Source organism: Thermochaetoides thermophila, assembly GCF_000221225.1.
Source record: "Thermochaetoides thermophila DSM 1495 unplaced genomic scaffold scf7180000011820, whole genome shotgun sequence".
NCBI lineage: Eukaryota > Fungi > Ascomycota > Sordariomycetes > Sordariales > Chaetomiaceae > Thermochaetoides > Thermochaetoides thermophila.
The window spans coordinates 2,167,283-2,181,725 of NW_006383036.1; the positions used below are offsets into that span (position 1 = coordinate 2,167,283).

Here is a 14,443-nt window from a genome sequence, read left to right on the forward strand (position 1 = left end):
AAGCCTGGAAGGCCGAGGCACTCACAAAGGCAAGAAGATTCCATAAAGGAAGCTGCCTTGACACGATGGACTTCTCTTGGATTATTCCTCCCCCTAACACAAGGACGCTGAGGACAATGAAAGATTATTACACGTATCAACTGACTTCGTTATGCATTCCACATGGTCAGTGACTATCAACTAGCCCATTTGACCCATTGTCGATCCCTACCTGCACCAGACCAAGTCCCCCGTTACAGCAATACAGCCCCAGCCATCCCTACCAAACGAGGAGATTGAGGTGACAATGCTTTTTAACAATACGGTTGACGGCAGCGTTGAATACGAGAGTCATACTTGGTAGTATCCCTCCTGCAACCACGACCTTTGCTTCGCCTGCTATTGCCAAGGAGCCTGCCGCCGCTTCTGCCCCTTTTGATGAACCGGATCTATTGCCACTGGTAATTCTTGTTAGAGCCAGATGCCTTTTTGGGCGTCCGTCGTCTTCTTCGCGTGCTGCTGCTCTTGATAAGGGTTCAGTTACGATCCCATCCCCTATGACTTATCAAGCCCAGCTCACAACCCCACAGAAGGGAGTAAAAGGTGTCACGCGCTAAGCGTTGAGAACCCGAAGAAATTCAAGGCTTCGGAACTTCACCACAAACACCCCCAGATGACTTACGAACAATGGTGGCATATCGCTTCTTACCCGCCATTGTTTGAGATGCAACAAAGTGAATGGTATCTTGACACAGGACAATGGTCTCTTCCCACAGTGGATCTGGAAAGTCCTCGAGTCTCGCTACTACGTCCTTAACAAGAGACACTCGGTCTGTAGTCAAGAGAGTCCTTCAACTAAGAAGACACAACGGCCAGCGTTGGGTGAGGAAGCGGGATTTGATGGAACTATTTTGATGATGGGTGGGACTAAAGATATTGAAGCCACGAGATGATGCTACCCGCTTCTCTATGACGAGCGTCTTCGCCGAGTCAGACTACACTTACCAATGATAGCAACAGGGCAGCAGAGCCACTGGGGAACCATATGGCGGTATGAAGTCATTAGACAGATAGGAAGTCTGGACCATCGATCTTCTCGACTTGCTAGCCTCTAAAGTGTTTCCACAAGATTCGACATCATCCAACTTTACCATGCGGGGACGTAGTAACGTCATAACGTTGGACCATTGAATCGCAAGCTTGCCAGGTCTTACTGAGCAGACAGGTTTTGGGACTGTTCCCCATCGATGACGTTGGTTGAAGACGCTCTCCACAACGACCCAGCTGGGGTCGTCTTTATCAAGTCGGCCTATAAGCTAAACTAATCCCTATGTTTATAACACTTTAGCCACCTATCTTTTTCCATCGCACCCAACCTTGTGGTCAATTTTTGATTTTCCACTGTAACACTAAAATTTGACCTTTCCGCAACCAAAAAATAAGCCCCAAACATGAGCGACCCTACCAAGAAAAGCCCCTCTGATACAGGCATCACTGGTGCGGGCAAAGCTGTGACATCAACCCTGGGTAACACCGTTGGTGGCTTGGCCGACACGGTTGGGGGTGTCTTGGGCGCTACGGCCCGCGGCGTCGGCGAAACTGTTACTGGCGCCACTGGAGGTCTTGGCAAGCCCTTAGGGGAGGCACTGGGCAAGGCTGGCTCGGGAGTTGAGGGAGGAGTGGCGAATGTCGCTCAAGGAGTCCGAGATGCAGGCGAGTGGAAGATGAACTCAGAGGCCAAAAAGTAGATGACATAGTACTCATGTATTCGGTTTCTTGTTTGGTGCCACTGGACTTTGGGGACAGAGGAAGGCGAAAGGTGGTGGTTCGTTCTACTGTCTTCAGCCTTCAGCAGCATGTTCGAGTGAGACATTCATCAAGGTTCTTTCACTTCTGTATATCCACATTGTTACAAAGATGCTGTCAACAGTGACATGCTTTCAACACAACAATCACATTCAAAGGCCATTTACCAGTATCATGGGAACTTCATTTCTCAGCGTCATATTTTCCTTAGATCACATGGTAGAGCCTTCAACAGCAAGCTGAAGTACACTACTCACAGCCCACAGGCAGAGAGGTCACAGTATGGGTTAATGTGCTGTTCAGGTAGGCATAAGAAAAGGGCAGTCATTTTGCTCCGCAGGTCTTAGGTCCTTCGTGTGCGATATGCATGGTAATGATTGCTTTAGTTGAATCCCAGAGACATCGCCAACACATGAGTGTGGGGTCGGGCGCAAAGGGACCTCTAGGACCCTATTACGTACCGGGTACTATAGGTACACAGCTAGAGTTTAGCTGTATGGTAAGTGGATGGAATATTCAATGCTTCGTAAATGGTCAACAGCTATCTCGAAAGTCTAATATAAACATTGAGCTTCGCAAAAATACCTATCTGCATAAACTCCCCAGTCCTCGTGCTATGCATATATGTTTTCGGCAGTGTCTTCGGTGGATATTGCCCCGAAAAGCCGATGCAAGCTACCAGCCCAACCATCAGGCAGGCTGAAATGTTGATAACTGCGGGCTGTGGCAATGTCGCTGACAATTTAACCTCGCTCGTCGGTGTTCTATCCAACAGAATGAAACTTAAGGAAACGTACGGTGTTGAACTCGTGACAACAGCCATATGCTGAAGGATGCCCAATGCACTGCTACATCTTTTACAGACAGTTCGAGATGCGCATGTTGCCTGATATTTCATGAAGTCTTTGTTCCTCGAAACCGGAATATGACATTCCATGTACATGCATGTACCAAAGTGCATTTCCATTGGACGTGAGTAATGCCTACACTGACTGGTTCCAACCAGCAACTAATTAATGACGAATGACAACAGGATTCGCACTTATCTAGCTTGCTGCTTCGTAACGAGGGCAAAACAGGCGATAGAACGGAAGCATGGGGGCTAGCCCAGGACATGTGACCCGTTGGCTCTTCTTACCCCCCTGTCACCGACTTCTAATGACCAGTTCACCGGTTCAAAAGGCGACCTGCCATGACGGAAGTAGCCGCCATCGACCCGGTAGTTTAGCTTCCAGAATCACATCCGAACTCTATGACTAGCAGGCTGGAGCGATCAGGGGATGGATCGACGAGATATCTGAACAGGCAACTTTGATCCTTTGGATTCCTTAACTAGTCGGCGAAATCACATCAAGGTGAAGTTCAGTATCTGCTAATGCATTAAGTACAATCTATTGGAAGGGGTCTATCTCCATTTTAACTTTGAAGACTGTGGTCCGGTGAAAATTTCCAACTATCTCGTGATGTCAATCCTCCAAGTCCCAGTTATCTACACTACTCCCTAACTTCGTTCAGCGGTGAGAATGGAAAGATAGTCTGTGCCATTTGCTGCACAGGTCCATAGAAACGTTACTACTGCTGTCAGGCAGCGATGTGTCGGTGACGATTCACGAACTGAGCAATCGGAGCCATTCCCAGCGATTAACTTTGCCAAAAACTAACGTGTCGAGCAACGCATGTACACTTGAAGTCTACAATTAGCACGGCCTTTTTTTCCGATATCGGATGTTATTCTAGTTAGATCCCGAAAACTTGTCAACCTGTCATCAAGGTTGCTAGCTTTACATGGAAGTCAACGCGCAGATACTCGATCTCGCAAACTATAATCCAACCAAAGTCAGACAGCGTTCCACAGAACTCCAAAGGTCGGGCCGGTGTGCCAAGTAGGGAAGTTCTCGGGTTGACACAACGGCACAATGACAAACAGAAACTGTCAACACACTTGCCACATCATTCTTGATCTGAAAGGATGAGTGCCATCAGCAGAGCGGTGAGAAGGATGGAAGGGAAGGGATATGGCCTACAAGAAGACGCGATGCGCCCATGCATTGCGTTCAAAGCAGTGTAGATATATCTGCTCTCTTGTCCTTCTCACTCATCATAGGATGCTAGTACAGAGTCATAGCAGCCCAGGGTTCTGAAAAAGCTGTTTTTGTTGCATGTACCGAGCAGATCGATTCCCCTCCTCGGAATGAAGTCACTATGGCTCTATCATCAAGCGAACATTTAGACGAAGCCGACAAAAAGCTGGAAGCTATGGGATACAAACCAGTACTGCTCCAATTTCTTTGCCATGCCTTCCAGACCTCAAAATACTGGCAGATACTGACTTTGACCAGGTGTTCAAGCGCGAATTTTCTTCCTGGTCCACATTCAGCTTTGCCATGAGCATATCCGGCATATATGGCTCCTTGATATCTACTTGGGTCTATGGACTTCAGGCTGGTGGCGCTGCAGCCATCATGTGGAGCTGGATTGTTGGTGGTGCAGGCGCTCTAGCGCTTGCTGTAAGCCTTGCCGAGCTGTCATCAGCTTATCCCAATGCCGGGGCAATGTATTACACCTTACGGTTTCTGGCGCCTGAGAAGCACATGCCTCTTCTTTGCTGGATGTCAGGTATGTGTCCCTTGAACACCTAGGATCTTGTAAGACAGATTGTGTATACTGATAATGACGGTTGATCACACAGGATGGATTACATTGATTGGGACAATCGCTGGCAGCGCCTCGACCGAGTATGCCACAAGCCAGATGCTCCTTGGTGCCATCTCTATCGCCACAAACTCGACATACAAACCCACTGTTGGTCATGTTGTTGGAGCCATGGCGTTGCTGACCTTGATTCATGCCGGCATCAACACCTTGCCTACACTCTGGCTCACCCGTCTGACCAGCAGCTATGTGGTGCTCCATATGACCGTGCTTGTCAGCGCCTGTGTTTACTTGCTGGTTCAGACGAAGAATAAGAACAGCCTAGCCTATGCTTTCACAGACTTCCAGCCAACATCAGGATGGTCTCCCCCGGGATTCGCGATTCTGTTTGGCTGTCTTACCCCCGCGTGGATCATGACAAGTGCTGACAGCACTGCTCGGTATGCTCGCACTGATCTCATAACCCTCAACGATACCACGCTGACAATTTGGGCTTCCCAAGCATCGCCGAGGAAGCAAAATCCCCAGCATTGACCATCCCTCGCGCCATTTTCGTTGCATCATTGTCAACATATATTTTGGGGTTTGTGTTCAACCTTGTTTTGGTTCTTTGCATGGGCCCAGGAGGTCCCTTTCCGCTGCTAAATTCGCCATCTGGCCAACCCGTCGTGGAGCTGTTCACTCAAGCACTCGGACGGGCTCCAGCCATCTTCTTCACACTTTGTGGAGTTATTATCATGAATATGGTTGCCATCCCTGGTGCTCAGGCTGGTAGCCGTATGGTCTTCGCTTTGGCTCGCGACGAGCTGGTCCCTTTGGCACGCATGTGGACACGGGTGGATGTCAAGAGGGGCACGCCTATCCTTGCGGTATGGGGGTATGCCGTAGCTGTCGTGATCGTAAGCCTCCTCGGGCTTTTAAGCGAGATAGCTATCGCAGCCGTGTTCACTGTGTGTGCCATTGCCCTTAACGTGTCTTATTTATTGCCCATACTCTGCAAGATGATGTATCCAAGTCGTTTCGAGCGAGGGCCCTGGCATCTCGGACGTTGGAGCATTGCCGTCAACGTCATTGCTGTCCTTTGGAATATTTTTATCGCCATTATATTGTTCCTCCCACTGCGGTTACCTGTAACGCCATCGAATGTGAGTCGTGTTTCTTTAAAGTACTGACCCTTACGCAGTGAGCCTGAGATCTAACATCAATATTCGGAGTAGATGAACTATGCGATAGTCGTGTTCATTTCAGTGGTAATTTGTGCATGTTGCTACTGGGCGCATGGAAGGAACTACTATATGGGGCCAGGGACACAATCCTTGAAGCCTTCCCACAGCACAACCGGCACGACAACTGAGGTTGGAGTCTAAGGTTTAGAAAGGAAGAACCGAAGGTGAACCATCGGAAAAGGGCAGGGGGATCGAGGAAGAGGAAAATAGAGTCCTTATATCTTAGGAGTTTTGATGACTGGATAGCATAGCGACACTCTACAGATTGATTCTTGAAAAAGCTGTTTGTTTGAGGTCGCAAGACAACTTGTAGTGCCGACCTTAGTAACTTCATCCCTGGCATCCGTGTCTCGGAGTGGATCCTCGGGAAGTGAACCCATCGTCCGAGACGCCGGCGCTCGGCGCTCACTCTCCCGAACCCCCCACCTTGCTGGTTCTTTGCCGGAGCTTATCAAGATGCCAGAAGCAAAACATCCCGTTCCATACGAAAGGAAACAATTAATTTCGTCATTTCTGCAAGATCGGTGGCATGTTATTGATTATGGCAGTGAAGGTTGCAATTCGAAGGAACATGAACGAAGTGAGTCCTCAATACCACTAATCCGTTTCTTAATGCCATGGGCAATAGTCCACAATGATATCATCTGCCCAAGAATCTTTAGTGCTAACCCGTGTTTTGAAACACTGGGTAACCTGTTTGTCTTGGCTGACGGAGCGTCAACCTTAAGATGGATGTCGGAGATGGACAATCCGCGTTACATCGTCTCTTTTGGGACTCTTCATCCATGTCGTCGGTTAAGGAGCTTTTTTTCATCACTCAACCCCTGAGCACATTCACATCATGGCAAGGTTGACCACAGCTGAGCACGCCCTGGCAACCGCCTCATTTTGGGAAATCGGTCGTCCTTGTACCGCCCTCCAAAGGCCTTGATGGGAACTTCGGCGGGCTCCATTCCATGGGATGGGCCCGACAACAAGCTTGCAGCGCTGCTTTCGCGTGAATACAAGCATTTACCATGTAACCATGTCCCAAGATATCCCCTGCCCGGCCCCGGAATTAGGGATCTTGTAACCTGATTACCGCTGGTCACGGAGGGTCCACATCCCGCGATCCCCATGAGCCTCACTCCTAGCTTTGAACCGACGTCTGGCTTGTTACCGACAACCTACAAATTATAAAAGTTGTATTCGAAAAGCCCAAGAAGTCTTATAGATGTCTTGTCCTCAGATCAAGCTCATGATCGCCGATCGATCGAAGTTAAGCTTGCTCGGATCGCCAAGATGAAATCTTATATCCTCGCTGGCGTTCTCACCACTGGCGTTGCCGCTCAGAGCGGACCCTGGCAGCAGTGCGGCGGTATTGGCTGGCAAGGCTCGACTACCTGCGTCTCTGGCTACCACTGCCAGTACTACAACGAGTGGTACAGCCAGTGCATTCCCAGCCAGGGCTCGACCACCCTCCGGACCTCCACGACTCAGGTTGCCCCGACTTCGACCATCTCGTCTGCCCCGGCGACTACCACCACCAGCTCCCCTGGCGGCGGCAGCAAGAAGTTTAAATGGTTTGGTGTTAACCAGTCCTGCGCTGAGTTCGGCAAGGGCATCTTCCCCGGCCGCTGGGGCACCGAGTTCATCTTCCCCTCTACCTCTTCCATCTCGGTGCGTCGAACCTTGTAACGATCGTTCAAGGTCACTGAACATCACTAACTGCTCATCCAGACCCTCATCCGCGATGGCATGAACACCTTCCGTGTGGCCTTCTCCATGGAGCGCCTGGTCCCCAACACCCTCACTTCAGCATTCGACCAGGGTTACTTGAAGAACCTGACCGAAACTGTCAACTACATCACCAACAACGGTGCTTGGGCCGTCCTCGACCCTCACAACTTCGGTCGCTATTACGATAACATCATCACCGATGTAACCGCGTTCAAAACCTTCTGGTACAATGTCGCCAAGGTCTACGCCAACAACCCGCGCGTCATCTTTGATACCAACAACGAGTATCATGATATGGACCAGAACCTCGTTTTCCAGCTCAATCAGGCTGCCATTGACGGCATTCGCTCTGCTGGTGCTACTCAGCGTATGTTCAGTCCTTCGAGTTTGTTTACTTACCAGCGTTTTCAACCAATCAAGTCCCCAAAACCCAAGTCAAGACGACCCTTACAATTTGACTTGACTTTGACTTGTTGGAAACGCTGTTATTTATTCTGTCTATGGGGACATAGTTATCACATTTCCAGACCCTCCACGGTTAAGGCTGGGTATGGGGTCAGGCTTGATGCTTGATTCAAGGGCTCGATGTGTTGGCGCCAGGAACTTTGTTCAATCACAGCTAACTTATAAACAGAGTACATCTTCGTTGAAGGAAACTCCTGGACCGGTGCCTGGACCTGGAATGTTACCAACACCAACCTCGCCGCGCTGGCCGACCCCGAGAACAAGATCATCTATGAGATGCACCAGTACCTCGACAGCGACGGCTCTGGAACCAGCGAGGCTTGCGTTAGCACTGAAGCTGGTGTCCAGCGTGTGATTGGTGCCACTCGCTGGCTGCGCGAAAACGGCAAGCTCGGCATTCTGGGCGAGTTCGCAGGCGGTGCCAACCCAACCTGCCGCACCGCCATCACCGGCCTGCTCGACCACCTCCGGGAGAACAGCGACGTCTGGACTGGCGCTCTCTGGTGGGCTGCTGGTCCTTGGTGGGCATCATATATTTATTCAATGTTCTGTTCCCCCTTTTCTTATTGTTTTCTGCATTTCGAGAAAGTTTGGCTAACATTATGTCGAACAGTGAGCCTCCCTCAGGCACCGCATACACTTATTACATCGACTTGCTGCGGCAGTACGCTTGAATCACTTAAATAACTGCAAAGAACGTCCAAAGATCGCTTATGAGCATACATCCTTTGAACGCTGCATTGCATTGCCAGAGTTAGAACTGTGGTTAAAACTCATGCAGGACAAGCATCCCAAGATCAAGTCAAGGTCACATGACATGGATTGTACATAGATACCTTGTCAGCTTTTCTGTACATACTTTTGCTAACCTATATTGAGCTGGAGACTGCGCTCGTCACTTCATTCCTCGCTCCGAACGGAGGGTTTGTGTCGAATTTGACTTAGTTCCCACCCCTCCAAACTCATCATACCTACCACATTCCTTGGTACGCCCTTCCGGGGGCTTGGAGTTTTTTCAGAATCAAATATAAGAACTGGGAACCCAAGCTCAAAATGCCGTCGATTTCAAGCAGTCCCGGAGTTAAAACTAGCAAATCGACGAATAAAAAGCTAAGCCTTAAAGTTAGGTATATCGTAGCTAGAAACAAGGTAAATGGAGTTACAGGTCACAATAACAAGTCAGAAACAGTACTTTAGGAGGGAAACAGCTTGTAACTCAAACCCGCTAAAGCTCACTAAAGGCCAACTGTGCTAATCGGAAAATACCTACTTGTGTGTGGAATATGGGAAAGGGACCCAACAAACTAGTTTTCTCGAACTACGTTCTCCAAAAACTGTTATGGTAGCAGGTCGGTCAAGCTTCATGGTGAGGTCGGAAATCCGGCATCCAGAATTTTGCTGCCCCACTTCCTGGTTACGGCCTGCATCGACGTCATTGGTCCTTGCAGTCGGGTACATCGCACACAAGGGCCACGCCGCGCTGCATATGGGAACAGTGCCTTACATATATGTGGGAAATTACCATTTACCAACATCATATCCCTTGCCAGATCATTGAGCTCGCAAAGTCAAAAAGTAAAAGCTGATTGCCCACATGGCGGAGCTCAATTAATGCATGCGGCGCGCTGCCCACCCGCCCCGCCTTCGCTCAACAAACGGTCAACGTCTCAACGACAGTGTTTTTGGATCAGCGCTCTAGAGCCCACGCTCGAGGTTTACGTTGTTTGTTATGGGATGCGGCTTCTCAATTGTAGCAACAACGTAAAACTCTTTGCGCTATCAACACTTGCCAACTTCACAAGGAACTGATCTTAGATATTGATATGGAGCAGTAATTGCCTGATTTAAAAATCTTCCAACCCCCCCGTGCACCGACTCAATACCTCCTCCGAGTCCCCCTCTACTTTTTTCCGGCCGACTGCCAGTTCCCAAACCACCCGATACAACACAGTGCTAAAAGATCTATTTCAGTCTACCTAAAGCTGATCCGAAAGCGAGCAGTCCTTAAGTTACTTACAGCAAAATCTTATTTGACGATTGAAACTGTGAAACGCGCTCTGCATCGGCTACAGCGAAGCTGCATTGCCTAGGTGACACCACGTGGAGGTTGCAGAGCCCGACTTCGCCCTGACCAGAACGAATTAGCTATGATCGAAGTAGGAGATCCTCCTCGATAGCTGGGGTCATACTCAAGCCATCGTGCCGAACAACGGATAAAGAGCATGGCGATTGGAAGTCATGCCAAGGAGATGTAGGACACCTCAAACCCTCCTTTCGTCGGATTATGACACGATTTTTGACTGTCCCTAACTGTTGTCGACCAACAGTCGCAAAGGTAAGCAAGAACCAATAATTTGGAAACGCACCTCCAGAGAGATTTAAACAGAAGATTGCTTCGTGCCATCGCCAGCTCCACTCTCCTCTTTCTTTAACTTTCTTACTGTGGTTATAGCTTTTTAGGCACTTGGAATACCCCATAAAGTCAGCCTATCTCAGCGTGCAGTCAGCTGGGTGAGGTTTGCTGTAAACTTGGCACACATCGGCATGCCTTGAGCAAGTCATTTCTCATGTTTCTTGAGCACGCCAAGTTCGATCCTCTTCTACGAGGACCCTTGTAGGTGCCGTTCCCTTTCTCAAGGGCCCGGTTCCTCGCATCTTCCACCTTTTTTATTTTCCCCAACAAACATAGACACCATGGCAGCAGGTCAAAATCGCTTCTCTTTGTGCCTATGATGGATCGCTTCTCCTCTGATCTCTCCCTGTTTCTTTATCATATAATCAGACACTAAGACTAATATATTTCTCCTTCCTTGTTATACTCTTCGCTTCCGCCTTCTTCTTCTTTCCTTTGTTCTCTCTTTTCGTCTCTTCGTCTTCTCTTGTCTTTCTCTTTTTTTGCCCTTTCCTTACGATAAACCCTGGAGGTAGGTATAAAACCGAAGAATTAAGGCTGCAAGCTTTATTAAATACGAATGATAGCAGGATCTCAAATATCCCTGTAATTATCTGCAGGACACTGAAAGATGTGGGTTCATTTTTCCACCAATATCTTCCATGAACAGTGACAGCATTTGAGTAATTTGATCAGGAACGAGTCTTTTGCCGGCAGTTGGGAATAATTCGCTGAGATTCTGCCGTCTTTGAAGCAATGCCAATGCTGCCAACCCCCAGCATGGCGGAACCACGCCGCGGTTCAAGCGAGAACTCCACGTGGGGATCCCGAACCGCCAAATCATGATCCCAGAAGGAAACATAAACGTCAGGACGTTACCCACTAGGTAGGGCTGAAACGAAACGAAGAGGCGTGGTTGCCATGTCTCGAGAGGGTTGTGTCTGAGCTCCGAACGATGCCTTCGATCAAGGTACGTACTCTATCTTCATCACCAACAAGGTCAGAGCAATAGCCAATCGGAGATGAGCATCTCATCATCTACGTCTTTAAAGCTCAGCCATGGCCCGGGGGTTCCCCACAATATCGGACGCCAAGAGTACGGGGTTTTCGAACCAGAGTCCCCGATCCAGGCCGGCTCCAGCTGGGTACGACCAGTTCTGGTGTTGTTATGAGCATCGATTTCCGTCTGCTGTATGAACGCGCGATTTCCCCATCAATATGCATGCAAAGATACTAGGTATGCAATGCCTTTTTGGATGGCTGCAAGCCGAGGGACTTTGAGTACTTCAGTTGGCAAGTACTGTATGAAAATCGGGCAGCCAGCTGACGAAAACAAACTTGTCAGAAGTCAGATTGGTATGCTGAAGCAGTATAGCCGCCAGCCTAAGGTTGCGTATCATCTAATCTTGGTTACATTACGACAAGTGGTGTCTCGGCGAGATGCCGGGGCGCCCCAGCTCTCAAATTTCACTTCTTTTGGAACTTTGACCCCATCACTTCATTGTCTTTCTCCCCATTGCAGACAGAAACACTCCCTTTTTTTCTCCAAGCCAGTAAGTTTCTCACAGCTAGTATTCTCGAGTTTCCTATGTTTGGGCCCCCTTCAATCTCGTCTTGCATTTTCCATAGTACTTAATGTATCATGCACTGTTGTTTTTGGTTGTTTTTGGTATACCAGCTCTCAATTTAAGCGCTTCCCCGCAGATCCAACGATAAAGTCCGGCCGGCTCACTGACCGAACTTTGGGTCCATGCCACCTTGAGTCGCATTTTCTGTCGGCAACCTCTTCTGCTCTGCTTTGACCTGAGACCCTACCGCATTGTCTCTTGTGTTTCTGGTTGGCCCCTCAAAAAACGGTGGCTCGCCTGTTGTTGCTTGCGCGTTACCTGCCTACCCCCGATTCTGCCCGCCACCAACGGTAAACCTCCCCGATCAGCTGCTACCTCAGATAGATGTGCCTCCTCCGGACTCGTTCCCTTGCAACCATCAAACTGTCTGCGGAGGGAACGCGTCCGCCCCTGACAAGACCGAGTCCGCAGGGCGCTGTCAGTATATGTCGGCGGGCGCCCCAGACCCCCCTACATCGCGGACGTCATCTTCACTATATCAGGCAATGAGGAGTTGGCCAAGATGTCTGAAGTTACAGACGTAGGCGTTGTGTGGATATGGCCAGACAACACTACCGTACCGACGAACTTGAGTGATTCGACCAGCACGACGCCTGCATTTCCGACACCATCGTGGATCATACCGCCGAATCCTGGGCGATCGCTACAAGTGGATATCGCCGTTTGTACAGTTATTACCTTTCTCATCGGCCTTGGGTTCGTGATAATTCGCTTTTACACGAGATGGGTCAATCGCGTGCTATGTCACTCGGATTGGTGCATTTTGCTGGCTCTTGTAAGAACATGTCTACTGCTTTGTTATGCTAACAGCTCTGCTGACCTTCCTAGCTCTGCTCCGCCGGTCTCGTGGGCAGCACCTTTGAACGTTAGTTGCTCCTTGCCAGGTTGAGTGACATGCCGGTTGCTGACAGAATCCATAGAACTCTCTCACGGAGCGGGAAAGCATGTCTGGCAACTGGAGCTCTCAAATATAGCGAAGTTCCAACGAGTATGTTGACATGTCCCTTCCCATATTTCCCACAGTCTGCGTTTGCTAAACGTTCGCCAAAGGCAGCATGGTATGGTATTCTCTGTTACACCTCGTCTCTTGTCTTCACCCGGGTGTCCATCCTCTTACTTTACCGGCGCATTTTCAGCTCCAGCTCCAAGATGAAAAAGGCGATACTAGTTGTCATGGTATTGGTCTTAGCTGTCAGCATCTGGCTAGTCGCAACTGTGTTCACTGTCTGCGTCCCCTTACAGGCCTTTTGGGATTGGACGCTCGGCTCCAAGAAGCTTGTTTATTGCCACCCCGGTAGCATGTACTGGTTTAACTCTGCGCTCCATATCGCCTCTGATCTCGTTATTATTGCGCTTCCTCTGCCGATACTTTGGAAGATGAGGCTTCCTCGCCGGCAAAAGATCGCTCTTGTTGGCGTATTTGCGTTGGGTTTCTTGTAAGCAAGTCCTCCGCTTTTCCTAGGGCAACCAGCTGACCTGATCCTTTTTAGTGTCTGCATTGTGTCCATCGTTCGCCTGACGAAACTCATCGATATTTATGTTCCATACCCTTCCATGGATGCGTTTTACACAAGCGCCCCCTTGATCTACTGGACCACTGTGGAGGTCAACTCCGCAATCTCCTGCGCCTGCATTATGACCCTCAAGCCCCTAATCGAGCGCGTCTTTCCGCGACTGCTTTCCCCGGAACAAGACCACCGCGACCCGACACTGCCTTGGATCACACCCATCAACAACGACGACGTTGAGTCACACTGTGACGCTGCTAGCCAGGCATCGAAAGTAAATGGTCCCGCCGACAGCATCACAGATCCCAGCTCGGATCCTAATAGCAATCACCGACATCCAAGCCGACGTAGTCTCCTCCCAGAATGCACTTGCAAACGAGGACACGGAAACAGCAGCGGAGTGCTGTACACTGCAAACTCTGAGGGTGACGGAAATACGAGCGATGGTGACGACCCGACCGAAAAGTACCATGAAATTTTGTACCTACATCACAATGAACTCCACGGCCACAGCCATCATCATACAATGTTTGATCTAGAGGCCCAACGCTCCATCGGCAGCACCAACTTATCAAGAACAACCACGACAGCTGTTTCCCCCACAGCATCTGCCCCTGCAGTCGCTAGAGCCGCGGATCCCTTGACAACGGGGCGTGCAACGAACCGTGAAGGAGACGATGACCACGACCTTGATGAGAAACGAGACGAGATACCTCTTACGCAGGGTGAGGAGCATATCTTCACTCTGCAAGCCCCTCCCAGAGCTCACCTCCGATTGTCCACGGCCCAAACGGGGACCGAGAGGCGTGATCAGAAAGAATCGGAGAGCCCGACGAATATAATGTCCGCATAAATCAAGAATTGGTTCTCCTTAATTCCCGCCGACACGCCGACTTTTCATTCTCTAGACCATGAGTACGGGCTGCAGCTTGCCGTGAGCATGCTTCATGCATCAAGATACGCTTTCAACAAATTTCCTTAGTCCAATTGCCTGTGGCTGACAGACGAAGCTGCTTCGCTCATGATCACGATTTCGCATTACGTTAATGATGTTTACATTCTTTCTAT

General features: G+C 49.6%; 4 protein-coding genes across 4 annotated transcripts; all 4 read left to right on the top strand.

The window, feature by feature from the left end:
- Window positions 1-1,430: 1,430 nt before the first annotated feature.
- Window positions 1,431-1,727, top strand: CTHT_0055860 (uncharacterized protein; the record flags this gene model as incomplete). Its single annotated transcript, XM_006695851.1, has 1 exon — window positions 1,431-1,727. The coding sequence occupies one exon, from the start codon at window positions 1,431-1,433 to the stop codon at window positions 1,725-1,727; it is 297 nt and encodes a 98-aa protein (XP_006695914.1).
- Window positions 1,728-3,987: 2,260 nt separating this feature from the next.
- Window positions 3,988-5,636, top strand: CTHT_0055870 (uncharacterized protein; the record flags this gene model as incomplete). The annotated part of the gene is made up of 5 exons (XM_006695852.1): window positions 3,988-4,056; window positions 4,125-4,401; window positions 4,475-4,877; window positions 4,940-5,314; window positions 5,621-5,636. 5 exons carry the CDS (start codon window positions 3,988-3,990, stop codon window positions 5,634-5,636), a joined length of 1,140 nt encoding a protein of 379 aa, XP_006695915.1.
- A 1,308-nt stretch (window positions 5,637-6,944) lies between these two features.
- On the top strand, window positions 6,945-8,521 carry CTHT_0055880 (endoglucanase-like protein; the record flags this gene model as incomplete). The annotated part of the gene is made up of 4 exons (XM_006695853.1): window positions 6,945-7,322; window positions 7,383-7,749; window positions 8,017-8,368; window positions 8,461-8,521. 4 exons carry the CDS (start codon window positions 6,945-6,947, stop codon window positions 8,519-8,521), a joined length of 1,158 nt encoding a protein of 385 aa, XP_006695916.1.
- Window positions 8,522-12,369: 3,848 nt separating this feature from the next.
- CTHT_0055890 (uncharacterized protein) lies at window positions 12,370-14,228 on the top strand (the record flags this gene model as incomplete). Its single annotated transcript, XM_006695854.1, has 5 exons — window positions 12,370-12,528; window positions 12,696-12,732; window positions 12,788-12,855; window positions 12,918-13,303; window positions 13,358-14,228. The coding sequence occupies 5 exons, from the start codon at window positions 12,370-12,372 to the stop codon at window positions 14,226-14,228; spliced, it is 1,521 nt and encodes a 506-aa protein (XP_006695917.1).
- Window positions 14,229-14,443: the final 215 nt, after the last annotated feature.